Source organism: Hemiscyllium ocellatum, chromosome 5, assembly GCF_020745735.1.
Source record: "Hemiscyllium ocellatum isolate sHemOce1 chromosome 5, sHemOce1.pat.X.cur, whole genome shotgun sequence".
Classification (NCBI taxonomy): Eukaryota; Metazoa; Chordata; class Chondrichthyes; order Orectolobiformes; family Hemiscylliidae; genus Hemiscyllium; species Hemiscyllium ocellatum.
This window is the reverse complement of record NC_083405.1, coordinates 40,741,358-40,762,765: the sequence shown is the minus strand read 5'-3', so window position 1 is coordinate 40,762,765 and position 21,408 is coordinate 40,741,358. Positions and strand designations below refer to the sequence as shown.

General features: G+C 45.4%; 1 protein-coding gene across 2 annotated transcripts in view; it reads right to left on the bottom strand.

Moving 5' to 3' along the window:
• LOC132816009 (rap guanine nucleotide exchange factor 5-like) overlaps nucleotides 1-21,408 on the bottom strand; it is a 189,018-nt gene that overhangs the window by 18,076 nt on the left and 149,534 nt on the right. For both annotated transcript variants that reach the window (XM_060825412.1, XM_060825413.1), the window contains 2 exons: nucleotides 20,507-20,629; nucleotides 1,723-1,892 (listed from right to left, as the gene is read on the bottom strand). In XM_060825412.1, coding sequence (XP_060681395.1) covers nucleotides 1,723-1,892; nucleotides 20,507-20,629 — 293 coding nt within the window. The remainder of the gene's footprint in view (nucleotides 1-1,722; nucleotides 1,893-20,506; nucleotides 20,630-21,408) is intronic.

The following is a 21,408-nucleotide window of genomic DNA, read 5'->3' as shown; positions in this document are numbered from 1 at the left end:
CCGGAACTACATACAGTACTCAAGTGACTTCAACATGATGTCCCAACTCTTCTACTCAGAACACTGTATATTAAATATCATTTCTGTAAAATTGGGCTTTTGAGTTAGTAACCATGGTTTTTTTGTGTGCCTTAAGTTTATAGCTTATAAGGATTTCTATAGCCATAATTTCTTTTAGAACAGTTCTAGAAGCCTTGCTTTCAAATTATTGTGTTTTTATATACATTAGGAGAGTAGATAATTACTCTTTTCTCCACCCATCTATACATTATAGTCTTTGGCTTTCATGGAAAGTGATAGTCAATGAGCAGGATGCTTTCTCCTTAATGCTTGATTTTATAATTTTTTTCTTCCAAACATGAATACAATGGTATTGAGCAGAAATGCGACTGCGGGTCTTTGTGCTTCATTAACACACATTTGCAGCTCTGATTTTCTGGTGACAGTCTGCTTGCATATATGATCCTTTGACTGAAAGTAAACAATTAGTGTTGCATAACAACAGAAGCCAAATAATTTCACAAAGCAAATTAACATTTAAACCCTTTCACCTCCTGCAGGGTACCTTATCTGCTACACCTTTGGAGAATGCAATTCTATTCTGCAGGATCTTAACAAAAGTGTGTTTTCTGGAGATTTTCATATTCTATAATTAGGCAATTAAAAATAAACATGCATTTGCTTGTTTTTCTGTCAAAATAGGATGCTCAGAGTAAATGAAAAAATCGTGGGAGTAGGCAATAATATATTTCCCCATTGGATGGTAATTCACACCAACAAAATATAAAACAATAATCTATCCATGTAATGAATTATCACCTGAGAATTGTAGTGTTCCAGTAATAAATCAAATGTTCCCCTAGCATCCCAGGGCTCATTTCTGTACATAGTGTAAAACAGAATTGCTCTCAGATGGCCATGAGTTCCAAATGTTCTTTTACTTGAGTTAAAGAGACTATTATAACTCATTCAGAACATTCCTCCAAGGGCTAATGCCAAGGCCCATGGCTGCTAAAAGAAGCCTTATCATCAGTATAATTAACTCTTAAGGTTCCAAGTTACAAGGAAGAACATTGATCAAATTTGCTGTACAGTAGTTTTCTGGTTTTTTAAAAATATTTTTCTACAGGGAATGGGTGATGATGACATCATCACTGAGGCTGACTTGTAGGAGCGACTAACCCAACAGGAGGAGGGAGCAGAATTAGCAAAGATATACTGATTAGCATAATAGCCTTCAGGACCCACTAGCTCAGTCAAATGCTTGTTAGTTACACTTCTCAGTGCTACAGTGCTCAGTAACTCTTGAGACAAATGCCCTAATTAGCTAAGGAGCTTTCTCTTTGCAAATAGAAAGTATGGAAAGATAATTATATGATGGTTCATTATTTTTCAGCAGAATTTTAAAAACGGTTCCCTCATTTTGGAAAAAGATGTCAAATCACCACAAGTTTCTCCACTACTCAGCATCAAAGTCAGCATCTTACAAATACAATGCAACTATGTAAATTATACCAAACTGCATTATTAGCGTAGGATATTATGAAAATGCCGAACAGTTCCTGCTTCCTAGCACCACAGAAAAGCTTCATCAAACACAGACGTCAATGACATATCCCTTTCAGAGCTGCAGATGTGTCCTGGAAACAGAGTGACCTTGGGTCGGCTCTTGTTTTTAAATCCATTTATGACCTATTTGTACAAAATGCTTTTTCCACTTACTGAGCAGCAACCTTTATGAACTTTTTGACAAGTTGCACCCGTTTGGATAGCTGACTACAGAGGAGGATTTCAGTAGCGACCCATAGTTGAACCTCATTGCACCGCTGCAACAGAAAGTCAAGGTTGGCAGTAGTGTTCCCTCTGTGGAACGTGTAATAGATCAGTTCCTGCTGCAAAGGGAACATAAGGAAAGAAAATCAGTGAATATCCTGATACGTGTACGGAGAAAGAAAATCTTTTATCGAATGGAAGAGGTCCACTGAACCAAGAAATATCAGCGTATTCACTCTCCTTTAACCAAAATGTTTGACTTCTTTATGTGTTAAAGCAAATTGTCCCAAATGACATTGTAAAACATAATTTGATGCTCATTTAGGCAGCAATCATGGCTCACTGCATAGCACATTCACTTCTGGCACAGGAGGGTATAGACCATGTCTTGCTGTAGACTGCTGAGCACAAAATCTAAGCTAACAATTGATGACAGTACAGTGAATGCTGAACAGTTGGCAGTGCTGTCTTTTGAATGGGATATCTAAACAATACTTCCACTCTTTCAGGTGTTCTTTGTTCCAACGTCTTGGCCAATATTTTGATTCCTTGAAGATTTTCTGGTTATTATCTAATTTTTCATGAACTCCCACTGCATACAAACTGGCTGCCATTTTGATATATTGCAATGTTAATTACAATCCAAATGTACTGGGATGTTGTGAGGCAATGAAAGTCACCAGTACTTTTTTCTTTATCTACTTTATAGAATTTACATGGTTCAATGTGACTGTAAGTAGAGTTTTCATTGGCTTGATTTGTAGAAAAGCCTCAAGATCAAATCTAGAGATGTTTCTTGCAGAGTTATTACATGAGCAACTTTTTTTTGGCTTTATATTAAATAACATTCTCTTTACATAAATGACGTTCTTAAATAATTAGGTCTAACATCCTAATGGTTCAGTAATATCTGGATTATGTTTGACTACAGAATTACTGCAACCTGGTTAAAGCCCTCCGAAATAACCTAGTAAGCCATTCAGTTCAAAGGAAACAAATGCTAGCCTTGACAGCACTGCCCATACCCTGTATACCAATAAAGAAATGCTACAATAATGAAATAGGGCAGAATCCCAGAGCCTGGATTGCTTGACCCTCCTCACCATGGGGAAGGATAAAAATAGTTGTAGGAAATGGCAACATTGATATCCCAGAGACATTCATAAGTTGAGGAATGAGAGATGCAACATAAGTCCCCAGTTCCTCCTTAAACTGAGCCACTGGCGTAAAGATTGAGGAAAGCTGTGATCATGACAACCACAAGAATATAGTTGTCACCACTCATTCTGAGCATAAGTCCCTGACCAATAGAAGACACATTTTGGTGATGTTGGGCCTGGATATCCTTAAATTGGTGCCTCCACCATCTTTCAGTCAGTTGAATAAAGTGACAGTGAGGCCTCTAGAAGTCTCATCATTCCCCTCCACCTCTTGGTCATTCACTTGCTCCTTCTCCCTCTGAAAGCTGTGCAGCAGCCAATGGAGGTATTTATTCTTGCTGAGCTTGCAGAAGTTGTAATTACAGTCTTTTTCAATATTGCCTACAGTATAGCACTAAGACCACATGACCTCCAGCAATGGTGTTATCCATGTGAGATCCATGAACACCATTTGTGGGTCATGTTACAAAAATAAAGCAATTTTCATGAACAGGTTCCATCACAAAGCCTCATGTCATGCTTTCGCAAAGTATAGGAGAGAAGCTCCCAGAGTTCATTGGCATGCCTCCATAGGGATCTCGGAGGTATGTGGCGTTCTCCAATTGTACATTATGCACCAAAGTTTTCATACAACATTGTGAGTAGAGATTCTGCTAGTAAGCCACAATGATAGTCCCTTCTAATACTTGCTGTGGATGTGACTGGGAAATAGGAAGTTAAGGTTTTTTTAATGACTGTTTTTAATACAGTTGTTTAGCTGATAATGACCAGAAGGTAACTAGTGCACACAATATAATTGATTGATGAACTTGATTGCCGGTGATCATAATTTCTTAAGCTGAATTTTTAGGCACCAATGTGCCAATAAAGTTCAAATTAAAGATAAATGGAAGGCACTTCGAAACCAATGGGCACTTGAAAACTGCAATTACCCCAGGACAAAATCCAATTCAAGGGTTTATCGGTTCCTCAAGAAAAAAAAACAGTAACTTACTTTGCCCACTTTGCATGTGGTGTCTGCCAGTTTGCATAGTTATTGTGCAACTGACTCTTAATTTGATATTGCAAGGTTCCAAATTTGTTTCAGAATGAGTAAGTTGCAAGCTTCACCAGTGATACTCAAACTTCCTTCATTCTTCATGTGTCTTTTTGCCATGCTGTTGCTTTGGCCCCTTTGGCTGTCAGTGTATCCCCCACTTCTGTTGTCTCCCTTTACATAACCATCAAGGTCCTCACTTGAACTACAGAACCCAGACATCGGAAATTCCTATGCCCATTTTAGCCCAACACCTTCCCCATGTAGATGCCAGAGTTACAGCGACCTGTTTGAATACCCTTGTCTGAACTCCCAGTTCCCTCCCACTCGCTTTGAGGCATCACCCGATACCTACAATCATCCCTTATTGTTGTCACAATTTTTTCAGTGGCCCAGTATAACAAAGCCTAACTAAAATTCAAGGATGTCTTCTTGCTCCAGGAATATTCCTCATAAGGATACTCACCATTAATGGGCCATCCCCAGGACTGACTTGGCAAGACAGCTGGGAATAAGCACTGTCCACTCCCTAACCCACCTGTAACAACCAGAATGTTTGCACGCATCCTCCAGGATTGACAGATCTCTGGGCCCCAGTAGAAACAAGCAGATGCCTGACCATGACCAAACCCCCGGACTGATGGAACACCTTTTGCCAAAATTGGGTAGAAATGAAACTTCAGAGTTTCTAGCATGGAAACTTTGCCAGCAGCCAACTATTTTTCAAAAAGGGTGTAATGAAAGAAATGTTCAGCAATTTACATGAATGTTGAGCCAGGAGAAATACTCAGGTCATTGTTAGTTCTCATTTGCCTCCTTTCGACCCTGTCCTAGCCAACTCCGCACCGCCCCACAACTGCAGAATGCCCTGCTGGGTGTGACAACTGCAGTCAGAATTTTGGTTACCTCATGATGACACAGGAGGATCAGTAGCACACCCTTATCTCTTCCATTTAATCAGTTAAGTGTTGTGCTGCTTGATCCACATCCAAAATTGGGCTCTGATAATTTTCCAGGCCGCTAGACTTTTAATTCCCTCAGCAGAAACTCAGCCCACTTCTATCATTTAATAATTAATTCACATTTAGTTGTAGATATCCTCAAAGAATGCCAAGGATCTAGTTTATTTTTAAAATGGAATCTATTTGCTGATACAGAGCAAAATGAGCTCATTTGCCAACATGGAGAAACCATTGGTCAATTATGGACTTGTGGGTGGGATTCCTTGAACAATTTTGATTGTGTTGTAACGTCAGGAGGAAGGACAGAGAAAAGACTAGTTTATATTCCCACAGTTTACAAGAGGAAACTGGAAAATGAGTCAGCTCAGATAAACCAACTTGACGTCTGTAAGGAAGCTACCGAGCAGATGAGATTGTACACTCACTGTCTCAGACAGAGAATGTACTATGGAATGGGGGAAGCCATTTAAAAAGCAGCAGTGGAAGTAATTATCTTCTGTTCCCTTTGAATTATTTCTCTTTGGCACAAGTGAATCATCTGGAGTTCAGACATTAAACATGGATCTAAATCAAGTCAAAGCTATTGAGTTAATTCTTTTTACTATAACCACAATGACTGCATCTTTATTTAAAAAATCAAAAAATGAGTTGAATTTTCCCAGCTCCTGAGTAGCATGGCCAATGGCTAGAAATGTGGGAAAATAAGGCGAATTTGAAATAATCTGAATCTCAATACACAGAAAAAAATTCTGATTTTTCCAGGTGGGCCAAGTAGTGGCAGATGAATTTTAATTTCGATAAATGTGAGGTGTTGCATTTTGGTAAACCAAGTCTGGGCAGGCCTTACATAGTCAGTGGTAGGGCCCTGGGGAGTATGAACAGAGAGATATTGGGGTGTGGGTTCACAGTTCCTTGAAAGTGGAATCACAGGTAGTTGGTGAAGATGACGTTTGGCATGCTTGCCTTCGTTGGTCAGAGCACTGGGTATTGGATTTGGGATGTCATTTTGCAGCTGTACAGGACATTGGTGAGGCCACTTATAGAATACAGCACACAATTCTGGTCACCCTGCTGAAGGTGAAACTTGAGAGGGTGCAGAAAAGATTTACAAGGATGTTGCCAGGACTGGACGCTTTGTTATGAGGTATGACTAGATACTTGGTGATATTCACAGTCAAAATGAATTGGCTGTATGGGAACATGGGGAGCCTGAAAGCTGATGGGGTTGACAGGCATGTAACACAAAATGGAACATGAAGAATTGTGGGCTGACTGCCAAATGGAGCATGTAACTCATCCACAAGAGCACAAAATGAACAGCGTGCCACCTGCAACCAAATCTCACCTCCACAATACATGGCTACTGGTCCATTCACAATGGAAGAGCAAGTGTAGTTTTTTGGTCTGTGGGAGTCGGGGCAGGCATAGGGATGGACGTGTTTGTGATATAAGACCTATCAGGGGACAATCACATGAATCACTCTATAGGTTCACACACTTGCTACAAATTTGCATTTCATTTGCAGCGCATGCATTAACCAATAATGCACAATACCAATCCTGGCCTCCAGCAATCATGACCATTTCATTGCTTATAATAATTCAATCCTTAACTGTAGTATGTGGCCAGAAAACATAGGAGGCAGTAATTACATCTCCCCTAGAGATGTGTGTACTCATGAATGATCACAGTGATACATGCAAGGTAGCAGACAATGTGCAAAGCGAATGGAGGCCTCGTCCTATTACAATGCAGGCACATTATCTTTGGCCTCAGTGATCTCTTTGTTAAAGTGCAAGGTTATGCACTCATGAATGTAATGGTTGCAGGATCCCTGATAGCATTGGTTTTTTTGGATTCATGCCAGAGACCACCAATAAAACGGTCATCTTCGGGATATAGGAAGATGTTCTTAACTCTGATATGATGGCCATGTAACCAGGTTCTACAGATAAAATGACAATCAAACACATGAAGATTGATAATGTTGTACATATGAACCAAAGTGAAAGGCTCTGTGCAATTATTCGCCTGCCCTATGTGCTCCTTAACCCTCCCATAATATCTACAGCTAGGGACCCTGCTCTGTGCTGGGGAGGATTTGGGTGGATAATCTTGGGGGGGGTCAGAAATCCTACCCAACTACAGCCTCCCCACCAGCTGTCTGGTGATACCAAACTGCCTCCCTGAGATTGGGGACCGTCATGCACCTCTTGCCTTTTTATTGTGCAGATCTGCGAGCATTCCCGGCAGTCACTGAGCATTCCATTGGAGCTAGGTTTCCATGACATCTGCCAGCCTATTCATGGAGACAATCAACCACATATACCCTGAAGCCAGCACATTACTGAGAACGTTAGTCGATTCGGACAACTATCAATGCAGTTTACTCTGACAAACTGGCCTGGTGTTCCTATGCCTGTCTGTGCACTCTGGCCAAAACCATTCTGCTTGGGTCTGAGCAGGTGCCTGGTTTTCAGCTGTTCTAAGCTCCAGTTACTGGCACATTGAGAGTCAGAGTCATAGAGATGTACAGCATGGAAACAGACCCTTCGGTCCAACCCGTCCATGCCGACCAGATATCCCAACCCAATCTAGTCCTACCTGCCAGCACCTGGCCCATATCCTTCCAAACCCTTCCTATTTATATATCCATCCAAATGCCTCTTAAATGTTGCAATTGTACCAACCTCCACCATATCCTCTGGCAGCTCATTCTATACATGGACCCCTCTCTGCATGAAAAAGTTGCCCCTTAGGTCTCTTTCATATCTTTCCCCTCTCACCCTAAACCTATGTCCTCTAGTTCTGGACTCCCCAATCCCAGGGAAACGACTTTGTCTATTTATCCTATCCATGACCCTCATAATTTTGTAAACCTCTATAAAAGGTCACCCCTCAGTCTCCGACACTCCAGGGAAAAGAGGCCCAGCCTGTTCAGCCTCTTCCTGTAGCTCAAATCCTCCAACCCTAGCAACATCCTTGTAAATCTTTTCTGAACCCTTTCAAGTTTCACAACATCTTTCCGATAGGAAGGAGACCAGAATTGCACACAATATTCTAACAGTGGCCTAACCAATGTCCTGTACAGCCGCAACACGACCTCCCAACTCCTGTACTCAATACTCTGACCAATAAAAGGAAAGCATACCAAACGCCTTCATCACTATCCTATTTACCTGCGACTCCACTTTCAAGGAGCTATGAACCTGCACTCCAAGGTCTCTTTGTTCAGCAACACTCCCTAGGACCTTACCATTAAGTGTATAAGTCCTGCTAAGATTTGCATTCCCAAAATGCAGCACCTCACATTTATCTGAATTAAACTCCATCTGCCACTTCTCAGCCCATTGGCCCATCTGGTCCAGATCCTGTTGTAATCGGAGGTAACCCTCTTTGCTGTCCACTACACCTCGAATTTTGGTGTCATCTGCAAACTTACTAACTGTACCTCTTATACTCGCATCCAAATCATTTATGTAAATTCCAAAAAGTAGAGGGCCCAGCACCGATCCTTGTGGCACTCCAATGATCACCGGCCTCCAGTCTGAAAAACAACCCTCCACCACCACCCACGTCTTCTACCTTTCAGCCAATTCTGTATCCAAATGGCTAGTTCTCTCTGTATTCCATGAGATCTAATCTTGCTAATCAGTCTCCCATGAGGAACCTTGTCGAACGCCTTACTGAAGTGCATATAGATCACATCTACTGCTCTGCCCTCATCAATCTTCTTTGTTACTTCTTCAAAAAACTCAATCAAGTTTGTGAGACATGATTTCCCATGCACAAAGCCATGTTGACTATCCCGAATCAGTCCTCGCCTTTAATGATGTGCTCACCAGATTGTGCTCTCAAGTCTAGATTGCATCTCAAAAGAGAACTCGCTGAGATGATGGTGAAGGGTGCAGGTGAAAGCCTTGCTGAGCATTGTCTGAAGGTTCAGAGCTAGGGGAGGGGCTGACATACTCACACTGGCCCTTTCAGGGTGGTGGTTGCATGGGCACCTGCACAACAGAAGAGAGGTTGTTTGTTGTGCAATTGGAGTAGGAGTTGGAGGATTTCAAGAATGAATGAATTAATGCTGGTTGTTGTGGGACAGCACCGCAGTACATTTATTGGGATGCCGGCAGATGGAGCTCACAGTGTCCCTACATGAACAGTGTAAATACTCCTCAACCTCATTCAGGATCTTCTCCACATAGAAGGTGATCAGCCAACTTTTGAGGAGTCCATCTTTGCTCCCTTGACTCAGTGTCTCTTCCAGTGGGATGAAAGGAAAGAATAATTGTGACGGAAGTGGATGGAATCGCTGTCAATGGTGCTACAGAAGTGAGAGAGGTGGGGAGATGTCCCTTGTTAAGTGAGTAGGAAGCACAGAAGATAGGAATGTTTGTAATTTGGGAGGATGAGGTTGGAGAGAAGAATGCTGTTGAGTGGAGATGCTGCATGTGACGGTGTAATAATAATACAACTATTATTAATAATCTTACATTTGCTCTGCTAGTGCGCAGTAAGTGTGAGGCAGCAGAGAGATGTTGGCAGCATTTATCCATGTGGAGCACAGAAAATCACTGGCCTTCATCCTGCACAGCCAGACTTTTACTTTTAAAGTGAGATTAAGCACTGTATTGGGCAGCTACCTTGGTCCAAGGCTGGCTTCATGGCCTTATTTGCTGGTCTGGAGGATAAGGACAGATCTCCGCCTCGCACCATATCTATCAGGTAGGTCCCTGTCTGAAAAATGAGCTCTCACTTCCAGGCCATGTCTGTGATAATGCTGGAGCAGTGTACAGCTGCGATTTAAATTAGTGCCAGCCATGTGAGATGTACAAGGTCCTGGCAGCAGTGAACTCTTTCACCTTTGCTGCCACCTGATTGCACAAGATGGGTACCATAAGAGCCTATAATTAATCAAACAAGGAGAAGGTAGCATGAGAAAAGTCGTCATGAGTCATGATGAGACAGACACCATGACACTCTTTGGAAAAGAAAACACAAACCTAAAATGGAAAAATTGAACTCAAATCATTCCTCCATATACCTGGGTCATACACTCAGATATTAACAAAGTTAAAAATCACAACACCAGGTTATAGTCCAACAGGTTTAATTGGAAGCACACTAGCTTTCGGAGCGATGCTCCTTCATCAGGTGGTAGAGCGTCGCTCTGAAAGCTAGTGTGCTTCCAATTAAACCTGTTGGACTATAACCTGGTGTTGTGTGATCTTTAACTTTGTACACCCCAGTCCAACACCGGCATCTCCAAATCAAGATATTAACAATGTTTAAAGCCCCTGTTAATCTGGGTGATGATAAGTGTTGGGGAGAATCTGCTATCGGGGTACCTACATTGGGGCTAGGGAGGGGAGCACCATTATTAAAGGAGACACTGTCAGATACCAGCTAAAACACAGCCATGTAAAGTAAACCCAGCCACTGCAGGACTGTCTGCCTGGGGCCACATTCCTGGGGGATTAGAACATGTCCGTCAGTTTCAGATCATCCTGTTACACTCTCATTGTTAATAAAGGAAACCGGTAACTATCGAATAGTGTAAATCGCACCGATACTACACTTGATTGATAAAGTACTTGCTAATGCCTCCGCTGACGTCAAACTCATTCGGGTCCTATGTTAAATGATAATATCTGTATATTCAACTATGGAGAACTATTGTGAACGCCCAGACAGCCAGACGCATGGCAATGAGGAAACCCTTCCAAACAATAAACTTTTAATTTACAAGATCGGAAACTGCCGAACCCAGGATGTCTACCCATTGTTCAGCACAGCAGGAGTTGGACAGGTATCTCGGGGCAGCCAATAGAGACACTAATCCATTCACAGACAGGTGAACCGACCAATGAAAGAGACGAACGAGGGGAACCGGACCGGGAACTCGAGGAAGCGCGAAGTATAACTGCACCAGATCCGAAGGGAAAGACAGAACGCCTTCTCCAACGAATTTGCATGCTTTTGAATTCGTTGTACAGTTTGCCAGTCTTGATTCTGTAATAAACGGTGTTTTTTGCTCCAAACTCTATACGGTCTGATCTCTCCTTCCAACGAACACGTGGAGACGAGACCATACGGTTTCCGTCCCAACAGATGGTGAGCCTGACCGTGGGAAGGGAAAGAGACGACCGCAAGTTGGCCACGTTGGCGGACCGGAGGGCAGACAAACTTTCGGCCGAACTTTTAAAAGGTGAGGAAGCGCCTGTTAAAGCAAAGACTTCCAGTAGGTAAAATTTTTTTTTTAGTTAGTCAGTCTTTGTCTGCTCCCTGATCCTCACCAACACAAACAGTACTTTTAAATGAGTTTGGCAGCAACGTTGCAGAGTCCATACTGGTAAGCTATTTTCTCACTTCTTCACTAATACCTGTCTGTTCTCGCGGTACTGAAGTGACTAATTGATCCATGGCTAGCCTTAAGTTAATGTGTGCTTTTTGAATTAAGTTAATGCGTGGATTTCGGATCCTGGACGCGGTTTTTTGAATTAAGTTAATGCGTGGATTTCGGATCCTGGACGCAGTTTTTTGAGTTCGAGTTTTACGCGTGGATTTCGGATCCTGGACGCGGTTTTTGAGTTAAGCTAATGCGTGGATTTCGGATCCTGGACGCAGCTTTCTGAGTTAAGGTAAAAGCGTGGCTTACGGAGCCTGGACGCTTTCTGAAATTAATTAATACAGCGCTGACCGCACTTGACTGATTGGATCCTTTCTTTTTTAATAAGCACTTCAGCTCTGACAACTATCGATAGACACACTCGCTGCTAGCATCCTAAGGGGACAGAGGGCGGATCTCATCTCCTGGATAGGGTTTACCTGCACAGGCGTTTGCCTTAGACCGGTTGTTAAGAGCAGAAATCTGCCACGCGAAGGTCAGGCTTTTGAAAAACGCACTGGTTTTAAAGCGATACCCACCAGGTGAGATCCGTCATGGGGGACTTGAACTTTGTACCACCAAAACTGACCCAATTTCGACCATTACGCCCCGGAGTGCCCTGGTGGCACCTCACGGTCGGCACAGACGTAACTTGACATGCCCAATTATTACTGGACAGTGTAGCAGTGCACAAGACAGCACTGGATCAAGTGTTTAACCAAGCGCCCGCCCAAAAAGACCTGATATTGACGAGACTAAAACAGACCTTCACAGATACGGCGCTAATGACCAAAATTTTAAACGGTCTCCTACTCTCGCCGCAGTATTCAGTGCGGCAAACAATAGCCCTAGGGGAACCCCCTACTGATTGGGCACCACCGACCGCCGATAAGTCCCTGGGGTGGAAGACGAAACTGTTAGTCACATTCAACCCGCAGTGGCAAGGGGGCCACTGTACCTCCACCACGGCCCCAGTCATCTCGGACGCCCCTGCCCGAGATTTGCACCACCTCACTGCTGCTGTTTCCATTCCAGCCGATGCACACACCACCGAGTACACCCCACTCCCGAACACCCCGGCACCTCAACCCCTTATGGGAAAGGTGCTAGACGGGATTCATGCACAACTCAGAAAACAACACCACCAAAGAGGCTCAGTGGACACTCCGCTACATCGACAACAACCTCAATTTGTGGTGGCGCAAGGGCTGCTTCCCTGCTGCTCACCAGCCCTTTTTCACACCAGTACATTCTGAAAACTTCCAAACCAGTCTCCACACCTACTTACATGGGAACAGAGATGGGAAGAAGGAAGTTCTTTTCAATCTGTCAAAACCTTCTGCTAAGGCAGCTGACGAATCTGTCTCCCTACGGGAGCTCGTAGTAAGGTCTCTGACCCATTTGCCAGCCCCGCCCGCAGAGACGCCGAGTCAGAGCGAACACGACCCCCTCCCGGAGTATGAACCCGAGTGGATTCCCCACCAGACCCCACTTTACCCCCTTCCCCACCACACACCCTCAGTTCTACAATCAGCTCAGGCCGAAGTGCACAACATCAGTCCGCCGTCCCCTTCTCTGGATGCGCTGGGCACCCTCAGGCTAAAGGTCGGGGACGGTGTACATGAATATCTTGTGAGGGCCACAGACCTCTGGGAGACTGGCACAAGGGAAAGGCCCAATGGCTCCCCCTTGCCAATAGCACGTTTTCAACGGGGGGTAATGGAGGAACTTCCCGCCCCAGTACGGAGCAAATTGAATGACCTTGTGGGGGTACACTCAATGCTGGAGGACCAGTGCAACAAACAGGCACACCACTATCTATCCAGGTACCGAACATCAGAAAAGGCAGAAGCTGAGAGACAGGCTTCCAAACTGCCTATGCAACTTATAGAGCGACTCGAAAAGGTTCTTTTACTGTTGGAGATGAAGGGCGCAGCGCAGGGGCCTATGCCTTCGGCTCCACAGCCGTGTAGTTCCCCTTCGTCCTACGCCCAGGGTCTATCGCCCTCGCCCTCCCTTAGCAGGGCGGGCAGTCCTCAGTACCACATGCCTGCCCGCAGTAGACCGACCCGACCGCCCGCTGGGATACGGAAGGGGGGAAGGAGAGATCCATTACCCGGGCGTTGTTGGAAGTGTCGCGAAATTGGACATAATTCTTATAGATGCGATATGGAGACAGATGACTCATGCTGGATTTGTAAAGGGACAGGACATAAAGCCCGCCACTGCGGCAGGGAAAGGGTGCAACAAGCGGGGTCCACACTCCCAGCTGACTCACCCTCTTATAGACACCCTGAGTATAGACGTGTCAAACCCCGACAACGGGGGGAAACAACCAAGGGATTATGGAAAAGGGCCCCAGGACGCGGGATAGACAGGAATGGGTGGATGGGTCTTGCCTAAGAATGGAGAACCACAAGGGTTACTTGACGGGCCCATGACAGATGGGGATAGCATGGTGAGCTGCGCAACTAGTAACAGCAGTTTTACTGGGGATCGACTGTGTAAGTTTTCCTCCTTGCACCTCACGGTCCGTCCCTGGTTCAATTTGCACTTCCCTACAGTCTCCCATTGATTTGTTTTAGGGTTGCTAACTTCTGTCCTCCCACAACTAAAAAACTGCTTCACTATCAGCCTTTTAATCAATCTTTTGCCCTTTCACAACAACAACACACAGGAGATTATACATCATGCTTCCAATTACATCCTTCCCAACAGGTTACTTTTTACTGAACACCAAGCAGCGACATGTTTTTGTACGGTCGACTTTATTCGGGATTATAAAAACCGGTATTACGCTACGATTTCACACAGATTGTCAGTTTCTGCGAGGATGTAATGCCTCGAAACATGTCACTAAAACTGGGGACAAGGGACTGCGACAGGCTGAGACGAGAGTACGGACACACCGACAGTATGCGTGGATTGGCATGTATGTGGATGAAAACCAGTGTGGGGCCGGCCCAGTGTGAGAGGGAGTGAGTGAGTGAGTGCAGTGATTTTAACAGACGTAGCGAACGGAGGTGTCGCAGCAAATGTTTCATCCCAGGTCTCGGTGTACAGTGAACCGGCGCCGACAGCCTGACTGACGGAGACGGCCCGTGGGAAGCCGCCCGGCAGCCGAAAACAGCTTTACAGGTGTCGGAGTACGTGAGTGTTGTTCTATACACTTAGCGGTTTGGGATTGATCACTTAACGGTCTGGGATTTTTCTCCATAGTCTCGTCTTGATTTTTAGGATTAAATACCGCTTGTCCCCCACTATCACTTTTAATTACTCTTATACTTGGAAAGGAATACCTGGATGTAGGGAGGGGGCGCAGGGAGGGATGGTGGAGCTTTTTATTTTAATAACACTACGGTTGTGGAATCCTAAGACGGTAGATCCCGGGGTGTCCCGTGCTCACCCTAGTTTTGGCGGGTCACCCTTCTCTGGGCGGGTCACCTTAGTTCTTGGCGGGCTTTCTTGCTTTTGGCGCGAAGGCTCAGCTTGGGCGGGGCCAGCTGACTTTTGGCGCGAACGCTCAGTTGAGGCGGTGCCCGTTCGCTTTTGGCGCAAATGCTCACTCTTGGCAGGATTGCACAGTCTAGAAGGGGCTGCCCGCCTGCGGACGTTCCGTGACCCTATTAGCTCAACTACCGCGCCACCACTACACCGATGGGTCTCTCAAGCATCACTGCCCTACTCCATGGCATTGCTCGATGAACAGGTCCTCTTCAGTTACTGGGATGTCGATATGAATCATGCCTCTAACCACATTTTGTTTGACAGGTTGTACCTTTCACTATTAACTATAACGTCCCGACCAACAACATGCGCATTGCCGTATCGCCATACTGTGCGTTCTCATTTACAATGTTTTGTATGTCCAGTGTTTGGCCGTCCCACTGCCCAAATATCCCCCAACCCACTTATTTTTGTCTCTCTCTCTCTCTTTTTCCCCCGCTGGTCACAGGCCTCAGGCCTCCAACTAGGACCTGCTACTCAGCACCCAGCAGGGTGCTTGGCCCATCTCTCTTCCTCGCGGCCGCTCACTCATCTTTTTGTCCGCCGACATGGGTGTTTAGGCCATCCCTTCTCCCCTTGTGTTCGCAAACTGCCAAGAACGAGGGGAGGGCCCACCTACTCCTTCTTCCGTCTATGCCCTCCAAATTTTTCTGCCCCTTCTCACGAACCCATTTTTATCCTTTCTCCCAAGTCCACAGATTTTTCTTTCGCTAAAGCATTATGGACGCTCATTTTAAAGCAATTTCCTCCTGCTACTTGTCCCCCCTCCTCAACTTTGCGGCTAGGGAGGGTTGAGCTACTGCTGCCACAGACACTGCCATTTCCAGTCCCTAAAGCGGGTATAGGCAACCATGCGGGGTGAAGATGCCAGCCAGTCTCCCTGGCTGAGGCTACACTCTCCAATGCTTTGAACATGCAACCTGTAACTACCAGTCAGTACCAAACCTTCCCATCGAAATCTTGTACAGACTCCTCTTGCCGATTGTACTGCCCTATCCTACAACCCCGCTCCCCATTCCCCACGTTATAGTCACCCCCCTTCATCGTTTTCTCCCAAACCCACACACTTTATGTTCACCGCCGGATCTGAGGTCGTCTTAGTTCTGTCTTTCATTCAGCTTGCATGAATTCAACTGGGTCTTGCTGAATAGAAGATCCGCGGATCCTTACGCTCTATCTCTTTTAAGGTTTTCAGCTCCCTGAGGTTTTCTACCAGGACACAATAACTCATCTTCTGGCCTCATCTCTCCATTAGGGCATTTCACTCACTATGCTTCCACTGCCATACTCTGCGCCCCATCTTCTTTCCAAGGTCTTATGCTCTCTGAGGTTTGCTACCAGGATTCATCACGTCATCTCCAAATAATAAATGGTGCCACCGCCACTGCAAACTTAAAGGTTCCCGACCCCTCTGTTGCACTGTGGGCGCTCACGCCTGCCTTTCATTTTTCTCTGTTACACTCCTGGCCAACGCTCTCTTTTGTCCTCCACCACACCTACAGTATCGGCAGCACTTTGCCGTCGCCTTTTGCTTGAAGGCATTATACATACAATCGCCTCCCACAGGGATCAATACTCAGCTCCTGCCCAAATCCTTCAGTCTCTTCAACGGCGAGTAGTCCTCTCCAACTCATCCGTTCGTATCTTTTGCAAGGCGCTGGTTCGCGCTGACAACAGCAGGGTCACCAGGTTCCTTTATGATTCTTTTCCCGGGGTATCTTTTAAAGGCTGTTGCTTCCCTCAAACTGATCAAATCCTCAAGTGTCAAACGGAGGGAAGTGCTACCCAGACAATTTCTGTCCTGACCTGTCTGACCATCCTTTTATGATTCTCTCTCTCTCCCTCTCCTTTACACAGGGATGAAGTCCGATATGCCCGCAGCACCTGCGCATTCTCTTTTGGCTATGACACACGGCCCTTCACACACACAGATTCTTGCATACACAAGGATTATACTTGCACCTCTCGTTCTGTATCTCGTTTGGGGGGTCAAGTCCCCTCAGGCAAACAGTCCAATTTCGTCCCACCGCAAATCTCCTAATTGCCCAGAGTTTTACATTGTCCCCCTCTCCATAATCATCATCATCATCATCATCATATCTTATACTGAGCTGGCTGGAAACACATAGGCCACCGCATGCACCACTTCTCTCATTGCTCCAGGTCAGCACAACCTAATATATCCCTAAAGTCACTCGATGAGACGGGACCTGACGGGGAGGTGCAGAAGGAGAGGGGATCATGCAACCCCACCATGGCACGGTTTCTACGTAGAGTTTGGGTTGCTGCCCTTCTACACCGACATAGGTCTGTTTCACTGATATCTTTGCTCTTCTTGTACTTTATTCTGCTGTCTAAACTCTTCATTGGGCCTTCTCTTGGGAGGTCCACCTTGTTAATCATGGACTCCGCTGTGAGCAGGCAAATAGCCGCCAGGATAAAGGTTGTGCCCTTTAGCAGGTGGCTCAACCCCTTTTTGTCCACATTGGTCTTTCTCCATTGTATAGGCGCCTTTCCTGATGGTACCAATACTTTCTGCCTCACAGTCGCGGATCGCTCCAATATCCTACCCAAGGGTCTAGGGGCGACAATCCTGCCCTGCCTGCTAAAGGGGGTTCCCGGCTACCTTGCCGCTTATTCTGCGCGCCCTGTGAGGCTAGGGCATCTCCTGCGCTTTGTCTTCCCTAACCACACACTGGAATTTCACCTGCTCTATTGTCCTATTACCACAGAGCTGATGGGGATCCTCATCATTTCCACATTAATGACCCTTATCCTAAACGGTCTCCATGGGTGGCTCATCAAACGGTAGTCCTACGACAGCCCCACTGGTTGCGCACCCCGAGCATGGGCAGTTCCCCACGGTACAAATCGATACTACTTGTGCCCCTTACCGTTCAGTATCAAAGCCTACCGTTTGCCTTCCCCTATGCAGTCTACTGTGGTCCCCTTCTCACTATCACCAATCCCACTTCCCTCTCGAGGGACTTACTCTATTTTCTCGACACAACTCTTGGCCAAATGTTTGTTACTCTTCAAACATTGCGTTTTTAATACATACAGGCGTCTGTGCTATCTCTCCGGTGCGTGTCGGCTCCCTCAATGGCTTTCTTTCGAATTTGCCTGATCCTGTTATACTCATGACTAAATTTTCACCTTCATGTACATTGAATGAAGCCTGGTTGTCCAAAGAGCCCCTACTCATTTATTTTGCCCGTCTAAATTGGGGATATGTGAATTGATCCTTCCATAACAGCAGGTAGGGGAGATGTACTGTGCGCCCTGGCAATCGAAACACTGCTGTTTTCGCAAGCGGCCCTTGCAGACTGTCCAGTATTCCTGACCGGCCTCAGCCACTCTCGGAGGCCACTGACCATGCTACTGAGCTGCCCACGTCTGTCCTTGTGGCGGTGACATGAATGTCGCCATCTATTACTCAATGCAGCACGACTGGTTAGCCAATGACGGGTAAGATCCCTCGGGCGAGGGACAACCTAAGACAGGCACAGTCGCGCATTGACATCGGAACGGGTGGCCTCCGTTCGTCTCCATTTAATGAGATTTCTGCCTGCTTGCATCCGTGTCGGACGGTTGGACAGCACTGCCGCTCTCTGGAGCATACTGATCTACGGGACCACCGGGGACAGTACAGTTTCACACTGGGTTTCAGATCTCTAGCGGGTACCTAACTGCTGGTACCAGGCTGTTCCTACTCCCTTTCCAAACTTACAACGCCTATTTACATTTGCCGGCTCTTTGGACTACAGACTTGCGTTTACTAAAGGGCTTACTCATTCTAACGCACTAGCGTACAGTTCGCCAGCTCTGAATGACTTATTGCAATGCTTGTCTAATCCTGTGCTTTTCGTTATTTCTGCAGACACTGCCTCAATTACTTCAACTATTAGTTTAGCTTAGCATGCACCTGTGACCATCTATTGCTTAATTGTGTAGCGGCGCGTTTTTCAGGGCACCCTTCATCCCCACATGACTGTCTCCTTAGAACCGGTGAGTCTGGTCGATACAACACCGGACACCGGTCGCCTCGTGGGGTTGCGTTCCTTATGGGATAAGGGGGTGTGGCCTCTTTCGAGGCCAAGGGAGGGAATGTTGGGGAGAATCTGCTATCGGGGTACCTACATTGGGGCTAGGGAGGGGAGCACCATTATTAAAGCAGACACTGTCAGATACCAGCTAAAACACAGCCATCTAAAGTAAACCCAGCCACTGCAGGACTGTCTGCCTGGGGCCACATTCCTGGGGGATTAGAACATGTCCGTCAGTTTCAGATCATCCTGTTACACTCTCATTGTTAATAAAGGAAACCGGTAACTATCGGATAGTGTAAATCACCCCGATACTACACTTGATTGATAAAGTACTTGCTAATGCCTCCGCTGACGTCAAACTCATTCGGGTCCTATGTTAAATGATAATATCTGTATATTCAACTATGGAGAACTATTGTGAACGCCCAGACAGCCAGACGCATGGCAATGAGGGAACCCTTCCAAACAATAAACTTTTAATTTACAAGATCGGAAACTGCCGAACCCAGGATGTCTACCCATTGTTCAGCACAGCAGGAGTTGGACAGGTATCTCGGGGCAGCCAATAGAGACACTAATCCATTCACAGACAGGTGAACCGACCAATGAAAGAGACGAACGAGGGGAACCTGACCGGGAACTCGAGGAAGCGCGAAGTACAACTGCACCAGATCTGAAGGGAAAGACAAAACGCCTTCTCCAACGAATTTGCATGCTTTTGAATTCGTTGTACAGTTTGCCAGTCTTGATTCTGTAATAAACGGTGTTTTTGCTCCAAACTCTAGCCGGTCTGATCTCTCCTTCCAACGAACACGTGGAGACGAGACCATACGGTTTCCGTCTCAACATAAGACGTGCTTATTAAAGATAAGCCTTATTAAACTGTGTCAAAATCGTACCTAAACATTCAATCTGCTCAACTCAAGTCACTTTGTTTTTCTACTAAATTTGAATAACAATTTCAACAACAACAATTTGGATTAAATATAGTGACATTAAAGTTGAAAAACTATGAAACAAGGAAGGAGTTATTATGAGAATTGACAAAAGGCTTCGCAGAAGAGAGGGGTCGGTTTCAGTCAAGTTTATAAGTAGGAAGAAAGTGCAGAAGTTCAAGGTTTTTGGGTCGAGGCAATTTTACAGCACAATGTGCATTGGTGAGTGAACACAGACAATTGTGTTAGAAAACATCGCCATCAGAGGAATGGGAATTTGGCCTCAACAGCTTTGTATAATCAACAAACATTTCTGATCAGACATATCCAATGGTACACATTTTATTCAAATACAGAATGGTTGACAATTTTTATTAATCATGAGATAGAATTAACTTTAACTTACTGATAATAGTTGAGATTGATTTACAATCATCCGTAAATGAAAACTGGACAAATTGCTAACTAGACCACTTGTCAGTATTCTGTGAGAAGCTAGTTAAAGGGAACAAACCTGATTGGTGGCTCTCTCAGGTACCCTACTTGGTATATATTTAATCCAGAGGTTGTTGAGAGAAGTTCAACCACCGCACAAAATGTTCACATACAACAAATGTAGCTGCTGAACAGAGCAAATAAATGCTTTGACGCATACATGTAAATTACTCTGTAGCATGTTTAATGAAAACACTTACTTCACAAATGCAGTTAAACAAATCCCAATCAAAATTGGTTAATTTGTTGGCCAATTGCCAGGTATTCATTCCAAGCATTTGGATAGTTCGTTGTAGTATTTCGTCATTTTCTGCTGTAAGAGTCTGGAATAGATACACAAGTATCTGATTAATAACCGTATGTGTGACTTCCCCTGGATACATTATGAAGAGGTTTCATGGCCCTGGAATGTTGCTAAGGGACAACTGATAATATATATAGATTTTCTGATGGCCAGACAGTCGTTATTCCAGCATGAATGGGAGTTGTGCCTGAGAACCCTCCAAATCCCCAACAAGGCAGACTCACAACAAATTCAATGGGAAAGTGAAGAATCTGTTGGCAATTCCTCTACTGTCTGGAGCTTTCAGGAAATCTCCATTTAAAATCAGAGGGCTCTGATGAAATTAGATAAATAACTACCAAGAAAAGTCAGACTATCTATTTAGTGGTCTAACTCCTGAGTAACTGTTTAACTGAAACACAAGTTAACCTGACCTCCCCAATTGCACCTCCCCCAGATCACACAAAGGCCCAGAGCCTGATCTAGCAACATCAGGACCTGATACTTCTGAATCACTTTGCACCTGCCACCATCACTCCCCATCTTCCCATACCCCATTGCTGGACACTGCCTCCATTCTCCCAGCAGCCCTGGATACTTCTTCCCCATCAGGCCCAACCTGAACTGGCCAGAATCCTGTCCACATTGCCAAATCAGACCACAGCCAACCTTTCACGCCCTCAATCCCTGCCGAAAAGGTGGAGTTCAGACCTCCTGTGCTCAAACTCACCCGACCCAAAACCTCCCCCCCCCCCCCCCCCCCCACTAGACCTCGGCATCACCCACTACACCCTGCCATACAGCACCTAACACTGCCCT